The sequence below is a fragment of the Manis javanica genome, chromosome 15 (assembly GCF_040802235.1).
Source record: "Manis javanica isolate MJ-LG chromosome 15, MJ_LKY, whole genome shotgun sequence".
Taxonomy (NCBI): Eukaryota; Metazoa; Chordata; class Mammalia; order Pholidota; family Manidae; genus Manis; species Manis javanica.
Window position 1 is genome coordinate 84,784,208 of NC_133170.1, and position 19,758 is coordinate 84,803,965.

Genomic DNA, 19,758 nt, shown 5'->3' on the forward strand with positions numbered 1-19,758 from the left:
TCGTCCCCGATCCTAGGGCCCAGAGCCCAGATCCCTGTCTTGCGTCCAGCCCGTCCCTGGTGCTTGGAAACGAGCCCCACTCTCCCCTAGCCCGCCCGAGGGTCGGTGTTTCCGGCGACACGGGGGCCGGGTCTCTAGCCCTCTCTTCTAGGGCCGGAACTATCGTACAAGAGCCCACGTTTCCCAGCCGGAGGGGTGAGGAGGAAGCGGAGGCAAGACCTCGTTCACCACTAGGAAAGGGAAGGGGGTGGTACTGCGCGCGGCATTTTGGGAACGTGTGGTGTTAAGCGAGCGCGCGAGCCGCCATTCGCTCGCCTCACGCCTTCGCTGTCTCCAGAGTTGCCGCCGCACCGGAAAGGAAGAGAAGGCCAGAGCCGGTGCGGAGGGGCTGGGGAAGGGCGAGGGTAGGCCGAGGCTTCCTTGAGGGGCCGGGGGCTGGGAAGGGACGCGCTGCTGTGGCGCTCTCCGGGGCTCGAGGGGAGGGAAGGGCGGGAAGACGGGGCCACCCGAACCTCCGCGTAGCCTACTGGCGCCTGGAAATGGGTTCATTCGTTACCTCCAAAGTACATGCTCTTCACTTTCTGTGCCTCTCCATGCCATGTTTTTCGAAACATTCAGGCAAGTAGTCTTGAAATCATTTCTCGCTGATTGCCTTCTTCCCCCGAATCCTATTTGGTCAGTTCTGTTCGAAGTTCTTTGCATCTCTGCCTCCATCTCCCTTTCAGACACCGGTCGCTCATGCTTTCCACCTTGTTACAGAAGTTTTATCAAGTTTCCTTGTTTCTAAGCTGCGTTAGATCCATTTTGTAAGTTCTGTTGCCTTTTCAGTGGATCATTCCTTATAATTCTGCAGTGGTTACCGCTGTTTTCAGCCAAACTCCTTGTCGTAGGTCCCCTCATCACGGGAGCCTGTCTTTTTCAACCTCGTGTTCCCTTTCCTCTCTTGAACTCACAATGGTGTATTATAACTTTCAGTCGCTGCTCTTCTTGGAATAAAAAGTCCCTTGCTTTTCTCTTTTAATTAGGTTAAATCAGATGCTTGCCCGGGATTGTTTTACCTCCAAGATATGCATTGCCGGCTTACAGCACCTTGTTATTTTGTGAACACTTTGATATTTTCTCTTTAGCCTTGATAGTGAAGTAAGTGGAAAGTCCAAGGGCACTTAATGGGTTGAATTAAATTCATAGCCTCTTCTAGATTTGCCTGAATCCTTTGGTCTGTATCTGTGTTGCCCAATACTGAAGCCACTAGCTGCATGTGGCGGTTGACCACCTGAAATGTGGCTAGTGTGACTGAGGGACTGAATTTAAAATTTTATTTCATCTTAATTAAGTTTGATGTAAATAGGTGCAAATAGTGGCTACTGTACTGGGGTCTGTATAATGGGTTCTCAAAGTGGTGTCACCCACAACCGGGGGTTGACAAATATGTTGTACGGCACATACGTTGCAACCCTTTTCCCCCTATACACACACAGTATGGTGTACTGGTTATTTGATGAAGACAAAGGACATACAGTAACAGGGACAGAGATGGGAGTCTCTTTCTCTTCATTCCCATTAACTTTCTGTTTATCCAGCCCCCACATTCCTCCTCACTCCATGTCTTGCATGTATCTGCCAGATAGGCTTCCTCAAGTTAAGCTCCTTTTTCTGTAGAAAATGCAGCCTCAGTATCTTGGCTGAAGTTTTATGGAGTGTCAGGCTTAAGGGAGGCATGGTATGTGCCACATGTCTTCTTGGGCTCTGACCCGTGAACTGACTGTTGTCTCTCTCACTATAGAACTCTCTCCTTGCCAAGATGTCTATTGGTGTGCCAATTAAAGTTCTACACGAGGCCGAGGGTCACATCGTGACATGTGAGACAAACACTGGTGAGGTGTATCGTGGGAAGCTCATTGAAGCGGAAGACAACATGAACTGCCAGGTATCCTGCTTTTGCATGTGAGGCTGTGGGAGAAGCCTGGGCCTCTGTTCTGGAGGATAGACAGACAGTGCTTGGAGGCCTCTTTAAAGTTGGTTTCAGTCACTATTTATTGAATGCCTAATGTGTGCCAGGCAGTGTTACCGGTGCTGGGATGTGGGCATAAATAAGAGCCATTTAGAGTTGTTTTCTCCATCCCATAATCATTGTCTCCCATATTTTGGGGCCCTGTTGAGCAGGGGCAGTACTCCCTGCTGTAGAACCCTTTAGGGTTAGGCCCGTTGCACATTTGTCCCTACGTGTTTGCATAACACTTCACAGTTGGTGGATTCTGTGTTTTGTGCCACCTTCCTGGGGGAGGAGTCTCACTTGATGATATTGGTTACCTCGTGAGGTAAGTGGGTTTGGTGATAGTTTTGTTGGCCACAAAATAGGGAGGGTACTTTTAAGGACTCATCTACTGAACATCGGTCCATCAACAAATGTTGGAGCAGCTTCCTGATATGGTGCCCTTTGCATGGCACTGCTTTGCCTTCTGCCAACAGTCTCATGAATTTGTGTAACATTACTTTACAAAGTGTGTCAGCATACTTTCTCCTTTGTTCTTTAAATCATCAGTTAAGAGCTTGGGCTTTGGAATCAGAGATGTAGATTTGAATCCTAATTGTGTGACTTTAGGCATGTTAATCACCTCAGTTTCTTCATCTGAAAAATGGGGATGGTGTTATTTTGAATCATCTGAGACATAGATGCCAGAAATAATTAGTTGTACCAGGGATTTATTGGGGAAAATGAAAGTAAAGGATAAAGAAGAGGGAGCAAGAGTAGCCAGTAGAGCTTTCAGTCCAGGACACTGGTCTGACACTGGAACAAGGAGAGGGGAAAGGAAGGAGGGGTAAATAAAAAGAGCCTTCCACTGTGTGTATCTCTGAGGCAGTCCCAGCCAGGCAAAGATTGCTCATCGAAAGATATAGCATGGGGCAGAAATGGCCTGGCTCTAGTACCCCCGCTGTGGTCAGTCATTGGCTGGCAGCTGGGGAGACAGGCTCCAGATGAATATTGTGGTGGTTCCAGGCTGTCAGCTTCCTACATTCCTCATAGCCAGCCTGTTGTCCCTGGGAGGGAGACCTCAGCTGTGTACTCCCAAGGACTCTCACACCCCAGAACAAAGATCACGTGAGTCATGTGTGTGCAGCAGCTAGTTCAGCACCTTGCACATTAGAAATGTCAACAATATATGGTACCTGTTCATATTTTCCAGGTGAGAAAACTGAAGGTCAGAGAGGTAAGGTGACTTACCCAAGGTCATACTGCAGATCAGATATTTGTGATTTCTTTGTAGCCTCGAGCATCATCTTCTTGCCAGGTTGACCTTCAGGGAGATAGACATCTGGTGACTTCAGGTTTCTTTCCTTGGTGTTGATGCTATAGAGGCGGATGATCTGGGCTCTCTAAAACTCCTGTGGGGCCTCGCCTCCTTTGCCTTTGTGAGGTACCATTGTTGTAGATCAGTCCTGTGGCATCTCATTGGTTTTAACTACTTTAGTTTGGTGAGTAGAATGTAAGACTGGGGGGTAAGATATCTTCATATATTTATTCAACTATTTATTTGGACAACTTACTGAATTTCCAGGGGCCCAGACTTCTCATCTGTCATGTGAGGGTATCTGATGAGATGGTCTTGGTCTCTCAGGTGCAGCCACTGTGAAGTAAAGCACACAGATTCTAGTGATAGACCAATCTGGAATTGGGTTGCAACCTGCCAACTTTTGTGACTTGGAATGAGCTTTAGACCTCCCTCACCCTCTGTTCCCTCCTTTCTACATCAGGGATAACAATAGTACCTCAGCCTCAGGAACATAATGCAGCATAAATGAGTGGATGCGTGTCACATGGTGGGAGCCAGCCACCTGTTTCCTGCTTGTATTAATCTGCTAGGGTCACCATAACAAAGATCCACACAGGGTGGCTTAAACAACAGAAATTTATCCTCTCAAGATTCTTGAGGCTAGAATTTCAAGGTCAAGGTGTCATGGGGTTGGTTCTTTAAGGGCTGTGAAGGAAGCATCCATTCCATGCCTCTCTCCTTGGCTTATAGGTGGCTATTGTCTTCCTGTGTCTTCACATAGTCCTTCCTCTGTATGTGTGTCTGTATCCTAATCTCTTCTAATAGGGAGGGACACAAGTCACTGGATTTAGGGCCCAGTTCCCTCTGTAAAGATCGGTTCTCGGAATAGTCACATTCTGAGGTACTGGGGGAAGACTTCAGCATAGGAATGGGGGCAGAGCATGCCAAGATGCTGAGGCTTCACTGCTCTGCCTAAACTTGAACATTGTGGAAACCCCAGCAGGCTGGGGCGGAGCTGACCTGTGGCCAAGAACACTGAGCACAGTTCATTCAGGCCTGTGGCTGCTGCTCTCCTTCCTCCTCAGCCCCCGTTAGCTGCCCTTTGGGAACAGGAGCATCCTCTTAGCGCTTAGCTTGCCTGCTTTTTGCTAGAGGGCAACTGTATGTAGTGCTTGCCATTTGATGTTGGGCTTTAATAACATTTTCTGTTGTGAAAGGGGTGGGTCACACCACAGAGATCTGGGAAATGAATGAGAGACTTACCATAACTATGATTAGTGTGGACTTTTTTCCCTGGGCATGTGATTTGGGTATTAAGTATTTACTTTTTACACCACCCACTTTCAAAAAGAGTTAGAGGTGGCTTAGAAAAAATTACATGGTTGCATAAAAGGAGACAGGTCAAGGTGCAGATAACCTGAGGTAAACAGTAAAGTGAAACCGACCAGGCCATCGTACCCAGAAACACAAACCCAAATCCCTGTATATTTAAGAGGTACATTCAGGTGTAAGCCTAGCTTGTTCAGTTCTAAGCTGTTTATAGGCCAGGCGAGGGAATCATCAGTTGTGAGGTACATATGTTCTGAATATAAAATGTCAGTTGTGCAGGGTTTTTTCCCTGGCACTCAGATATGGGAGACATTTTTTTCCCTAGGCCTTGATGAAGGAGATACAGTCTTATGTTAGATAATAACCTCAACAAATCCTTTTACAAAATATGCCTTGTTTTTCAGTTCCTTGGTTATTTTTAATATAGTTGGTTATCACTGCCTTTACTGACATTTGAAAATACAATGTGTGTATGCATTAAACCTCAGCTGAGGTCTCTGAGATGGTGCTTATTGAGCAGGAGGGTATAGGCGCTTCTGTGTATCTGAGGTTTGGCTGGGAAGGCAGGGAGCCTGGCTGCTCCAGCTCCCCGAGTCGCACAGCTGCAAGGCAAGCACCGTCTGGTGGCCAGCGCTGCAGGCCGCTGTGGGGGCTGGGTCCCCATGCACGCTTCCGTGAACATCTCCTGAGGGCCCCCTGTGCATCGGGCGAGCAGAGCCCCTGTGGCTGGCCACGCAGTCCTCTTGAGCTATTTCTGTTTGTAGCAGGGATGGGACCCAGTGGAGGAGTATATCCCATCTCTTGCCCAGCTTAGGCATTCGAACCAGAAGCCCCCAAATGGGGAAGTTTCTATTCTTGGTTATGTGTACTCACCATGGTCTTGAAACATCCTGTCTTTATTAAATGTCAAGGAGGGAACTAAGGGATTTTTCTTCAAAATCTGAAAAAAGTGTATCTTCAAAAAGAGTCCTTCTAGTCAGATATTTGGTAAACTATTAGAAACCATAAAAAGAGCTTTAAGGTGAGGAATAATGAGTAGAAATGAGCACATCATTTTGATTTTAAAGGCTAGACTCTATTTATGTAACCTTTTGGGGGAAACTTTTATGGCCATGGATTTTACTAGGCGTCTAGCATGAACGGTCCCCAGAGGTTCCTTCCTAGAGTCGTAGGGAATGTTCAAAGTGTTCTAGCCTGGCTTAGTCAGTGTCCAGGCATTTAGACAATCTCGTAATTTTTTCATGATGGAAGTTTATTGTATTTAAATATATGAATAGTTTTTACAAATCAAGAATGTTAATTTCCCAATTAAAAGTGGACACAATGATAAAGTGGATAATTCAGAGAAGAAAAATAACATGCAAAAAATAATCAGGTATACAGATTAGAAAATAGTAAGAACATCTAAACTTGCAAGTTGGCAAAATAAAATTAATGCTACCGAGGGTTCTTTATACTTCTGTTCTGCTAATAAAAGTATAAATTGTTAACGTCCTTTCTGGAAATACATCCATGCCTTCATGCCCTTTGATACAATAGTTCTACCTCTAGAAACCAGTCCAAGTGAGTACTTATTTTTTTGGTGGAAATTACATGTGATTAAAACATTTTTTAAAAATTTCCTTTAAAAAATGACAAGCATGTGTTGAGTTTATGGTTATAAACAAAGTAAATGTTAAAAAGAAGAGGAGGGTGTTGGTCAAACCCAACATTTCACTACCCTTAAAACAACATAATGCCTAGAAGCTTGGGTGGGAGAAAGTGATGAGTTAATTAGATTCTGCAGAAGCTGAAATGGTGCTTTGGGGGCCTTGGCACGACCACCCCATCACTGACTGGACTATTGGAATGCTTTTTCTTTGGCTGTGGCTAATGGTCTGTGGGGAAATAATCTCAGCATTATGTCTTATAAGCATGATAACCCAAAAGAAACTCTCATGTGACTGTCAGTAGGAAACTGTCCAGAATTAATGTCTGGAAAGGTCTTGAAATTTTGAATGTGGTATGGCTAGTTATTTCTTCTGATACCTAGCTCTCTGGCTAGAAGGAAAACTAATTTTTAAGCTATTTATCTATTTTTTTTCTGAACTGTTTGAGTGTGGATTGCGGTCATCATACTCCTTCATCACATAATACTTTTGTGTATACCTCCTAATAAGAAATATATTCTCTTCTTGTAAGCACACCACTGTTGCTAATTCAGCAACTTCAACACTGAATCAGTGCTGTAACCTGCGGTCCAGATTCTGATTTCTACAGGTGTCCCAATCATGTCCTTTGTGGCAGTGTGTTCCTCTTGACATCATTCAGTCCAGGGTCCCTTACTGCGCTTTGTTAACTGTTAGCTCACTTGAGGCCTCTTTAATCTGGGAGGTTCCTCTGCTTTTGCTTTTCACACTGTCGATGTTTTTCAAGAATAAAGCCAGGTTGGCAAGAATGTGAAGAAAGGGGAACCCGCCTACACTGCTGGTGGGAATGTAAACTAGCTCAACCATTGTGGAAAGCAGTATGGAGGCACTTCAAAAACCTAAAAATAGAAATACCACTTGACCCAGGAATTCCACTCCTAGGAATATACCCAAAGAAACCAAGATCTCAGATTCAAAAAGACAGATGCACCCCTATGTTTATCACAGCACTATTTACAATAACCAAGATATGGAAGCAACCTAAGTGTCCATCAGTAGATGAATGGATAAAGAAGATGTGGTACATATACACAATGGAATACTATTCAGCCATAAGAAGAAAACAAATTCTACCATTTGCAACAACATGGATGGAGCTAGAGGGTATTATGCTCAGTGAAATAAGCCAGGTGGAGAAAGACAATTATCAATTATTTCACTCATCTGTGGAGTATAAGAACAAAGAAAAAACTGAAGGAACTAACAGCAGCAGACTCACAGAACCCAAGAACTCAACAATTACCAAAGGGAAAGGGACTGGGGAGGATGGGTGGGAAGGGATAAGGGGGAAAGGGGGCATCACGATTAGCACATATAATGTGGTGGTGGGGACAGAGGGAAGGCAGTATAACAGAGAAGACAAGTAGTGATTCTACAGCATCCTACGCTGATGGACAGTGACTGTAATGGGGTATGTGGTGGGGACTTGATAATAAGGGGAGTCTAGTAACCATAATGTTGCTCATGTAGTTGTACATTAATGATAGCAAAATAAAAAATAAAGAATAAAGCCAGGTATCTTTAGAATATCTTTTTATAGGGGTTTCCTCATGATTAGATTCGTGTTTTGCTTTTTTGGGGGGCTGTTACTGTGTTAAGAGTTTTCATCTCCTTAGGGTGTCACACTAAATGCCTGTTTTCCCCTTACTCTTGATGTTAACCTAGATCATTTGGCTGGTATGTTGTGTAGTCTCTCCACTGGGTGTTCTTTTTACTTTTACAACTAATAGGAATTTTGTGGGGAGATTCTTTAAGTAAATATCTTGTGCATATTCTGCCCATCACCACCACCTCTAGCACCCCTCCTTTAGTATCCAGTTAAGATTCTTGCTTGAGTCTTTTTACCATGATGGTTGCAAAAGAATACTTCTTCTTTTTTTAGGTTTTTTATTTTTTATGATTGAAGTACAGTAGATATACAATACTATATTGGTTTCAGGTATACAACATAGAGATTCGTGACTTTTTATTTAACTCCATGCTTTTTCTGTATTAGGTCTACTGTATCAATATGGGCTCATAGGTTTCTGTTTTATTAAATGGGTTATAATCTGTTATGATTATTATTTTGATCAAAGTATCCCAGATTTGTCCAGCAAGAGCCCCCTCAAGTTGACTCCTGTATCCTTTGGTGTGCCCTGGCCATTTTGGGGGAGCACATCCTTACCTTCTGGAGCAAAATGTTTGTTACATGCTCATCTTTTACCTTCCCTAACCAGCTCTGGAATCAACTATTTCTTCAGGGAGCCTTGGTTTCTTTTCGGATAGGAGTAGAATTTAGAAACCAAGATCCTGGGCACTGTTAAGTATTTTAAAAGTCTGAGTTTAACTTGTTAAGCTAAGACCTGTCTCCAAAAGGATGTGTGCACTCAGTAGTACCCAGAAGCTTCCATTTGTTGCATTCTTGTTCGGTGCCAGGCACTATGCTACTGCCAATAGATCCTTCAGTCATCACAGGACCTCTCTGAGGACAGGCGTCCAGATGCCCAGGGTGACCAGGCATGGACAGAGCAGACCTACACTCAAGTCTTTGGTCTTAGTCTGTGAAGATGAGGTGCGGAGGAATAAACCTGCTAGATCCTGTTGCCTCCGACCTGTCAGACCCTGAGCTCTGACTGTTACATTTCAGGCAGGCAAATGGATTAGAAGGGATCAGAGGAAAAGAAGGCTGTTCTATTTTTTTCTTTAATTTTTAAATTTTTATTGAAGTATCATTGATGTACAGTCTTAATTGGTTTCAAATATACAACACAATGGTTCAGTAGTTTCCGGTATTATTAAATCTTCACCCCCTCTAGTGCAGTTACTGTCTGTCAACATGGGAAGATGTTACAGAACCATTGAGTTTATTCTTTATGCTGCCCTACCATCCCTGTGACCAATTTATATTATGATTGAGAATTTTTGTGCTCCCCTCCCACCCACCCCAACCCCTCCTCTGTGGTTACCACTAGTCATTTCTCAGTGTCTATAAGCCTACTGCTGTTCTGTTCATTCTGTTTTGCTTTGGTTTTATATTCCACAAACAAGTGAAAAATATGGCATTTGTCTTTCTCCACTTGGATTATTTCACTGAGCATAATACCCTCTAGATCCATTCATTGCTGCAAATGGCTGGATTTCTTTTTTTTAATGGCTGAATAATAAGAAGGCTCTATTATTAAAAGAAGGGGGTAGGGAAAAGTGAAAAAGAAACCAGACATTTGCTGAGTGTTTTCTGTGTGTCCCGCAAGAGGGATGTTGTGATTGACAGTCCTGAAGCACCCCAGTGTTGCTTTGTAACCCTCGAGCTAGTGCTGTCTTCTTAGTCCCAGATGTGTGGGGAAATTCCCACAATTTTGACTGTACTAAGATCTCTCCCCCAAGATGTCGTTTCAGTTCGGTGTCTAGTGTATGACATCTGTATTCCGTTGTGGCTGTTTGGGAAAGTTGAGTAAACTGGTTGTTGCTGCTTGATTTTCTTTGAAACCCAGTTCACTTAAGTTGTTGCCTTGGGCCTATGATGCTGACACAGCTCAGACCTATAATAAGCTTCATGGTTAGGTGGGACTGGGGGGCTGTGCACACAGCCGTTTTTCACTGGTGCTGCAAGGAAGGCCTGAGAGCAATAGCGGACCTGGTTATTAGGGTTGTAACAGGAGTCAAATGATACTGGACTGGTTCCTGCTTCAAGCAGGACACGTGCCATTTGTGACTAATACAAATGGTCTTACATAACAGCCTCTGCCAGGAGTTCTCAAAGCAGCAGAGCCTGACAGAGGCAGGAGGGAGACGTACCAAGATGTGTTGGGGAAGTGGCTTAGTGGGGGCACAGCCCCCAAAACAGACATTTTAACTATCATTTAGGTTCACCATTTACCGAGCTTTTGATATGTGCTAGGTGATAGGAATAGCTCTGAGATATAGCCATCTTGTTTAATTTGCCTCTAACATTTTTAGGAAGTGTGGTTAAAGTGTGGGTTTAGAGTCAGACCTGAATTCAAACCTGGCCAGGCCACATAGGGGCAGTGTGACCTCAGGCAAGAGAACCGTGGGCAAGGGCGTGGCCTCAGGACAGGTCCGCCTCTGTGCAGTTTGATCTCTCAGACAGTGGGGACAGTGATAGTATCTACCCAGTAGGATCTTGTGGTTTTCTGTGAGTTACAATGTGAAGTTGCCTGGAACACTAATGAGGGCTCAGTGAAAGGTGGCTCTGTTTTACTTTCCTCACATTGCAGGTAAGGGAACTGAGGCTGCAGTTCCTCCGACATGTGGCAGGGCCATGCCTCAAATATAGGTCCCAGGCCTGTTCTGTCTGAGTTTAGTCACAGGAGTGGCTGATATTTGTGAGCCTGGGTCGGACCCAGATTTCTCTCAAGTAGTCCAACTATATCATAACCACAACAATAGCACATTCACCTGTGGTACCTGAGCTATGCTGTTCTTTAAGGCAAGAACAGGATGGCAGGGATTGAAAGCATGTATGGACTTTTGTTAAGAAACTGGAGGTGTTGAGCCTGGAGCAGATTTATGGGAAACTTGAGCCCTGTTGCCTGTGATTGGAGCTCAGCAATGGGTTGAAGGTCTGGAAGCCATTCCAATTGTGTAGATGTTGGGGGGTTGCCAAGAGTTTTGTTAGTCTTTTTGAACACTGGGTGCTCAAGCAGAGACCGGGTGACCAGTTAGCACTGGGAGAAAAGAGCAAGTGAATATAAGCCAAAGGCAAACGGAATACAGGGACTTGGTCAAGAAGCCAGTCAGAAATCTGGGGAGACGGCACCCCTCTCTACAATGTGGATTTGACCCATAAATTATTATCCTCTTCCATCCAGAAGACTCACAAAATAAGCTACTTTTTCAGAAATGCTAGCTAGCTTGGTAGAAGTGCAGTTCTCTGCTTTCTTGGGCAGACGTGCCTGTAGAGATTGGCACAAGCAGGTTTGTGTCACCTTCCCATGCCAAGCCAGTCTGGTCTCACCTCCAGGCTCCCTGCCCTTCCGTCCTATAGTTTATCCAGTTCGGCACATTCATCTTTTCAAAGTGCTGCCCCTATCCCTACTCATCCTTCCTCTGTCCACAAACTTGAGTGACCCCCGTAGTCTCCAAGGTGGTGCCCCTGTCCTGGTCATAATCCCACCGTTCCCGTCCTTGCATCCTGTAGGTTCCTTCCCATGTGTCCCGTCTTTGTGCAGGCTCTTGCCTCCTGCCTCTGATACTCTGGACCCTTCGTACAGGCACTGCCACCTCTGCCCCTCAGTCTTGCCTTCTAGAGCAGACACTCGCGGGGATAGGAGCCTCCTCTGGTGCGCGCTTGTGATCTTGATGGTTCCTTTGCAGTCCTTGTGCTGGGTAGATGCAGGAGAGGTCACAGAGTTTGGGCACTCAGTTCAAAGCTGCTTTCAGCTGCAGTTTATCACCACTGAGAGCGCTTCACGTGCTGGCAGGGTAGGCAGTGTAGCAGTTAGGGTCTGGAGCCAGGCTCTCTGGGATCCAATCAGGAATCCCTGCATTCTGTCTCTTTGACTTTGGATGAGTACTTGGTTCTTTTTACCTGTAAAAATGGGAATGTTTATACCTGGAGGTGCTGTGAGAACCCTGTGAGGTGTGCTTAGCACAGCCCTGGTGCACGCAGAAGTCACTGGTATTCCCACTGGCTTTGCCCGGCTGCTTTCTTTCATGTTAGTTCCTGCATTTCTGGACTTCCCTACCACCAGCCAAGGCTGCCCCTCTTGGTGTGCCCTTGTCCTCCACTGGTGCTGCTGCCCTTACTGATGAGCTGGTGATTCCCTTCCAGATGTCCAACATCACAGTCACATACAGAGATGGCCGAGTGGCACAGCTGGAGCAGGTATACATCCGTGGCAGCAAGATCCGCTTTCTGATTTTGCCTGACATGCTGAAAAATGCACCCATGTTGAAGAGCATGAAAAATAAAAACCAAGGCTCAGGGGCTGGCCGGGGAAAAGCTGCTATCCTGAAGGCCCAAGGTAGGTGCTCCTTGTGCACTGGTTTTAACATAAGGTTTGTCATGTATCTTTTAGGAAAGGGCCCTGTTATTGCCTGGGCTGGGGGTGGATTTGACCTCAACTCTCTCCAAAGCCACTGCCTTTCCATTCCCTGCAGTCTTGGGAGCCCTCGGGGGCCCTTCCCTTCTCTGTGGTGCTTCGCCTGATGGCATTCATAGGGCTTATGCAAAATCCAAAGTGGTTCCTTAGAATAAAGATGGGGGTTCTTGTCTTAAATGAAAGAGTAGATAGGTCTCCTGTAATGACTTTCTAGGAGACCCTATGTTTCCAGAAACTCCCTGTAGGGTTCTGGGGGAGTTCGTTCTTGTCTTGTTTCCTAAGCAGGGGCACTGTGGTGTGGATTAGCTGGCATGGGGCAGCACTTCCCAGAGAGGCTGGGGTATGTGTTGACACCCAGCACAAGTGGGGACAATGTTGACAGTGGGGATCCATTTTCAGATAAGAAGTAAGTTTTAAGCTATCTTTACCCTTTAAAGGGGGCTGGACTTCTATTTCCAAAGCTTCTCATAGTTGAAAATAAATCCCTCCTTTAGCACTTCCAAAAGTGGGACTAGTCTTTTTCCAGTGACTTACTCTGGCCTTTCTTTTGCGTTGGGTCAATCAGAGGTTTTACATTTGGTTCTGTGAAGAGTTCTGCCATACTGATAAGCTTCTTAGCTAATTTCCTAAGAAGTGCAGTTGTTAGAAATTGTCATAGTATTGATTTGTAAAAAGATTTACGGTACAGGAAAGTTAGTAGATTCTCCATCAGTATTTTGGCTGCTGTACCTATTTTGTATATGAGGTGACTTTGGTTTAAAGGTGCAATAGAGTAATCCCTTAAAATGCCCCCCAGAAGAACTGATCAGACTCTCCTTGCCCTTTCTAGACAGAGGCTCTGGACCTTGTCCTGGAGAAGGAATGGTTTTCAGAAACGCCAGCTAGTTTGTTAGAACTGCTGTTCTCTGCTTTCTCAGGGAAGGGCTGCTCTCACTGTCACATATAACTGCACTGTCTTCTCTGGCAGAAGGTGAAGCCCAGCAGCTGGGCATCAGAAGGCACTTGGCACTGAGTTTGCCTGAGCCATCTGTGCCTCTCCAGCTCCTTGCTTCTGGCCCTGTCATCATGTGACTGGGTTCTTGGGTGACTTCCCTGCCTCCTCAGGTTGGCCATAGGCTCTAATAGAGGAGAAAGAGATGAGTCTCCAGTTAGTAGCCATCAGAATATTTTTGCCTGTCCTCCCAAGCCACTGTCCCCACCAAGAACACTTGGGTCACAGAGAACAGCAGTCTTTGTATGGGGAGTGGTGTTGTTTTTTTGTGTTTTGTTTATTTGTTTTGCTATTATAAAACATTTGTTTCATACATGTAGGATAACTCAAAGAGTAATAAAACTCCTCACTCAGATTTCTAACATGTTAACATTAAACTATTTGTTTTAGAATTTTAAGTGTAAATTAATCTGTGAAGTTTTATGAGCTTGCTCTAAGGCTGCTCTGGGAATTCATCTTTCCTGTGGTTCTCAACACTTGCTTCCCAAACCACCTGACCTCAACAAGCTGCCTCCCAGCTTCTTACAGAGAACAGGGCAGGGCCAGAATGCGGGAGCCTGGTGCCGCTGCAGCGCTGACACCAGGTGCCAGTTCTTGGCTCTCTGCACGGTGGGGACATGCGATGGGGTTGGCATGGTGTTGGACCAGGTGGCCTTTCCGGCCCTGTTCTGGGGCTCCGGCTGCTCCATGGCATGCGCTCACTGACCCGGCTTTGTCCTTTCTCTTCCCCACCTTTCAGTGGCTGCAAGAGGAAGAGGACGTGGAATGGGACGTGGAAACATCTTCCAGAAGCGAAGATAAATTGTCTGTTGAATAGAACTTTGCTCTTATTTTTTCTTTTAGATTATCTGGGTTCATGGCAGGTGCGTGCTTATGTGTATACTAGGTTTTCTTTTAGCATCTTTCTTTAGATCAGGGTAAATGTTTCACTAAATAAATATAGTCTTTTTTTTCCTTTCTTTTTGAGAAAATAAGGACTATGTGTTCATTTTCGAGTGTGGTGTTCTGTTTGCTTTGGCAGCTGGTTAAATTTTGACACCCTGGGAGATGTCCTGCAAAAATGCCCTGCTTTGAAGTAGCACAGTTACTGATAGGAGGTTAAGCTACTGTCCCAAGGCCAGTTTCCGGTTAAGCCCTAGGAAAACTCCAGGAACATACGGACTGTCTCATTGATCTTCAGACACAGGCGTTTGTTATGGTGCTCTGTTCAGGTGACCTTTACAGAAGTGTCATCAGCTCAGCTAGGAAAGCACAACACAGGCTGGTCCTCCCCCGTGAAAAAGTCCAACAATACTCTGACCTCTGTAGCCTGGAAACACTAGTGGGTCAGCACTTGGAAAAAGTAATCTATTAAAAGGTAATTCAGAAAGTCCTAGCGGCCAACACCTGTGGCTCCTGTCCTGGCTTCATGAGCAGTTTCATATTTATTTGGGGGAACACGTTCTTGTGCTTTTATCAGATGATAACATTGTTTAGCATAACTGTGGTCTTTAATGTAGCAAAGGTAGAAAGGTTGGGCGTGCAAAGTGACATTTGTGGCAGTTGTGACACAAACACAGAAATTGGAAAAGCTGCATGAAAAAGATTACCAAAAAGAGGTCTTACCAAGGGCTCAGGAGAGGATGAACCACAGAAAAACTATTAAGAGGAAAAGGGATTGATTATTGATTGGCCCTTAGCACATTGCTCATTGGACAGATTGTTCAAGTAATCAAAGAAGAAGAAGAAGAAAGCCCAACATATCCATTAACTGTAGGGATTAAATTAACAATCTCTTTTACGATCATGACCCTGTCACGAGGAAACATCTTGTATTATTCTTATAATAAAGAACTCCCAGGAAACAGGCCTTGGTGGGCTGGTCAGATACCACAGGCACATCACATGAGGCTTCAAGCACCAGCCCCCAGGGTAACCCCTGTGCCTCTTGCTGCAGCACCCCCAGCTCCTCTGACACATTTGGGTGAAGTGTGCTCATGGTCCTGTGTTCAGTGCCAGTCCAGAGGAGGGCTTCTGGACTGGGGGCCGTTTCAGGTGAACTTACTGTGAATGGAGTTAGAGTTAGTTTGTTTTTGATTTGACCAAGAGTTGATTGTTTCTGGTAAGAAAAGATATTTGTACATTGAGTTACGTATAGAGTAGATTTCTTCAAACTCTAAAAGTAGAGTTCTTTCAGGTAGAAGTTGTGGTATCCACTAGTACCCTGCGTGCATTACCTGCCCACTTCCCTGCTAGTGCCCTTTATTTGTAGACATTGAATTCTGGCTTCTTATTAATAAAGCCTACTGAGTTAGTACAGTGAGAGAACAGTGGTTGTGAGCATCACCGTGGGATCTTGTTCGAATGTAGATTCCAAGTCCACCTCCCAGAGATTCTGATGAGCTGGTCTGGCGTGGGTCCTAGGGATCTGCAGCTTAAGCAACGCCTCTGCTTCCCCAGCTAGGCAATTCTGATTCAGGACATCTGAAGCCACATTTTGGCCATGGTGTTATGTTAGTGTGAACACTACTTAAATTACCATGCTTTTACAGTAAAACTGTAATTCTTAAATAATAACATTGCATACAGTTAATAGTACTGAATTGCATCCTGGATCAGAAAAGCTGTCTTTGTTTCACCTTGGAAACCATGCAGGAATATCAACCTTACACACTGAAAACTAGCTGGAACCCTTCCTAGATCCTGAAAAGTGAAGGGGATTCTCATTTATGGTTTTCTTTCTAATGTTGACAGTAAAAATTTGGAAGTTTTAAAAAACAATGAAGAAAATTAACCTAAAACATACAGCTTTATGAACAGTATCATATCTTGCATTTTAGAAAGAAATCGGTTATTTGCACTGAAAGCAAACAGCCTTGCAAGGTTTCTTAGGAAAAGCAGCAGTCCTCTCCGCCCATCTCCCCCGTGTTCCTTGTTTCAAGGTCCCACCCCTTTTTTTTTAATTGAAGTATCATTGATATATACTCTTGTATTGTTTTCAAATGTTCAACACAGTGGTTCAACAGTTACCCATATTCTTAAATCCTTACCTCCTTGAGTGCAGGTAGTATCTCTCAGTGTCGAAAAATGTTACAGAATCTTTGTATTGTCCATGTGCACCACCATCCCTGTGACCAACTTACATTATGATTGTGAATTATTGTGTCCTTTTATCCCCCGCCTCCTTGGTGAACACTTGTTATTTCTCAGTGTCTAGTCTACTTCTTTGTTCTTTCTGTTTTGCTTTGTTTTTATACACAAGTAAGTGAAGTCATATGGTACTTGTCTTTCTCCGCCTGGCTTATTTCACTGAGCATAGTGCCCTCTAGCTCCATCCATGTTGTTGCAAATGGCAGGATTTCTTTTATGGCTGAATGATATTCTGTTATTTCTGTATGTCAAGGTTCCCTTTTAACTATTGGCTGACTTGTTGGTTTTTGCCTCCACATCTCAATCTAAACATGTTTTGCACGGCTCCTCCCTGGTGTTTCTGTTTCCGGCATTGTCTTCTGACTTCTCCCTCTTATTCCTGCCCACCACGAATGTCCCGCCACCAGTCCCGCTGATAGGATTTTAGTTAGAGCATGTTCAGTGTTCTTTTGTATGTATAAATCATAGCTGAGCCATGTAGTAGACTGGATTACTTTCCTGCAGAACATTTTTTTCCCTAGAACTAATCATCCTCTTGAATTTTTATTTGCTTAGTTTCTGTCCACTTGTTAATAATTCAAACCCAGAATTCCCCAGAGACATGAACACATCATCTATTTTATCAGTTTCTTCTTGACTGGCTCTCTCTTGAGCCTAATGTGTACTGTCTTTGTGAGCAGTCCTCTGCTGAATCTCCTGTTTTCTGTGTAACCTCTTTCTCTCTTGATTTACTACCTCATTCTGGTAAAGCGCCTGCAGTAAAAGGGTGCATGGGAAGTAGTTTTTCGAGGGACTTGCATGTCTGAAAATGCCTTGATCTCTGATACTTGATTGGGTATAAGGTTTGTATTCCTTTAGAATTTTGAAGGCGTTACTTTGTCATTTAGATCTGGTGGGGAAGGGGAGTCTGAAGCTAATTCTGAGTCGCCATCCTTTGTGTGTGTCCCTGTTTCTCCCTTCTGTTGCCAGTGTTCGGAAATTTCACAAAGGCGAGCCTTGACGAAGGGCTGTGAGCCTTTTCAGAATGGACTCCCATCCTTCACTCCTGGGAACTTTCTTGAATTGTTTGTCAATGATTTCCTTCCTTTGGTTTTGTGTTTTCTTTCTGGAATTCCTGTTGAGATGTTGGATCTCCTGGACTTCTGTTTTTCTTATCTTTTCTCTCCCACCCACCAGTTTCTTGTCTTTGGATCTTCTTTATAGAAGACTTGCTCGAGTTGACTCTGAATGTTCTGTCTTTTTTTTTTTTTAATAGGACCTCATTCCATGATCATCATATTTTATCTCTGAGGCTGCCAATACGCTTTGTTGGACCTTTTATCTCCCTGCGTGATGTTTTCATCCCCGTCTTTGTTTTTCTTTGGTCTTTTATGTTACAGACTTTCCTTAGCTGTCTGGCGGTCATTGATGGTCTGCTTAAATTTTGAGAATTGGATATTGAAAAGAGTGTGTTTTGTAAGGTGAGGTGATTGAGCTTTTTTGAGTAGATTTCCAATGTCCTTCCCTTGAGGACTTTCCCCTTGGGCTGGTAATATTCTCTGGAGAAAACTCCCAGTGTCTCTTGTCAGGAGTTGGCTTTCTGGGGACTCGGTGGGGAAGATAGCTGGAGAGTCTCAGCGTCTAGGATGCCCAGATTCGTGTCATCTCCCAGGTCTCTGGAGAAGCCTCCCAGCCCAGAGACCTTTTAACCTCCTCCTCTACAGAATAAGCTTCCGACTTCCTGCCGCAGTTGGAGAGGGGCAGTCTCATGATCACGTGGAAGTCTGAATATTTAAGCACATTCTCTCTTTTTAAAAAACGTGTTTTCTTTGAAAATATTACTTTAAAGTAGAAAACAAGATAAAGAAAATATGAAACCAAGGTTGGTATGATAGAAAGATTAGAAAGATAACTAGACCAAGCTTTAAGAGATGGCTTCTGGTTGTGACTACCTCCACTGTCACTTCCCTGGAGTGGTGTCCCCTGGTTTGTTATCTATACAAGGGAGGGCTTCGACTCATTTCATCCACTGATACTGTTTCAGCTTCTACATTGACCTGCTGGGTATTCTGTAACATTTTTAAAAAATTAAATCAAAATAGAGCATACAGTATTTTTTTCTGCTTCTGGCCAAGGTGGAAGTAATTGCCTGGATTTACTCTCATGCCTGGGGGGGGGAAATTCAGACACTGAAGGAGAATAATCCCCAAGAAATGGGAAACAAATAAGGTGGGTTTACTGCCTTTCAGTAATTTCCAGTCAGTGGCACAGGGAAGGAGAAACTGAAACAGACCCTGCCAGTCTACCTGGGTTAAGGACTCGGAGCAAGAGTTTAGAGAGGCCAGAGCAGCCTAAGTTCATAGGACAATACCAGGGAGAAGAAAGCTGCACAGAGAACCCAGGTGATTTGCAGAAAGGCTCTCTAGAATATTCAGAACACTGTTCAGCACGTGAGGGTAAGGAAACTAAGGAAGGCTGGGGGCTGGGGGAAACAAACATTAAAAAGGATTGTAACTGCCTAGTATCACACAGGGTTGAGAATAGTTAACTGTTTACAAAAACTAATTCACAGGATATTAGGTAGACTATTGTTTTACCAAAATTTTCTTTTAATCAGTTATGATAGGTGACAGACATGGAAGCAACTGCCTTAGAAGAGTTTACTACTTAAAATTCCCAAGACGAGGGAGCATGTTGTGCCACACAGGGTCACATGAGGAACCACTAGGGTGGGTCAGGAGGAAGGAGTGAGGAGAGGGCTTGATGTCTGTTGTGGTTCCCATGGGGAAGGAATGGGTGAGGTGGAAAAGACAAGTTTGAGGAAGTTTAGAATTGGGTAGTTTGAATAAATTCAGAGGACTCTTGGCTATAGGGTGGTATCTGGTTGTCCAGTACCTAGCCTTGGGGTGATTTAGGGCAGGGAAAATATGGCTTGGTGTGTGCATTAGATAAAGGTGGTTGGAGGCAGATTTGGATTGGTGAGTTTGTACATGAAGGGCATGCTCTGCAGGCTATTTGTTTACCATCTCTAGGAATTAACTGACTGGGAAGGGCAGCCTATCCACTATTAGCAAGATCCCAAGATGTCAAAACATCATAAAAATGAAACATTAAAACTTCAAATAAAAACATTTAAAAACATGACTTATACAAATTATCCAGGAAAGTCTTGCCTTACAAATGAGGAATAATTAGCCCTTGACAAAGCCCTGGATATAACTATATATAGAAAGACAAGACTTGAAAGGACCAAACTATTTCCAGTCTGTTAGCTGTATCCTAGAACAAAGTTTAAACAATTTTTTTAAGAATACAAAAATACCCAG

At 44.3% G+C, this 19,758-nt stretch overlaps 1 protein-coding gene across 2 annotated transcripts; it reads left to right on the plus strand.

Moving 5' to 3' along the window:
- The first annotated feature begins 202 nt into the window (after nucleotides 1–202).
- Nucleotides 203–14,283, plus strand: SNRPD3 (small nuclear ribonucleoprotein D3 polypeptide). 2 transcript variants are annotated; one of them, XM_017663227.3, is made up of 4 exons: nucleotides 203–377; nucleotides 1,784–1,927; nucleotides 12,063–12,255; nucleotides 14,064–14,283. In XM_017663227.3, exons 2-4 carry the CDS (start codon nucleotides 1,802–1,804, stop codon nucleotides 14,123–14,125), a joined length of 381 nt encoding a protein of 126 aa, XP_017518716.1. In that variant the 5' UTR covers nucleotides 203–377; nucleotides 1,784–1,801; the 3' UTR covers nucleotides 14,126–14,283. The 2 variants fall into 2 exon arrangements, with proteins under 2 accessions (XP_017518716.1, XP_073079713.1); XM_073223612.1 differs by having other exon boundaries at nucleotides 228–404.
- Nucleotides 14,284–19,758: the final 5,475 nt, after the last annotated feature.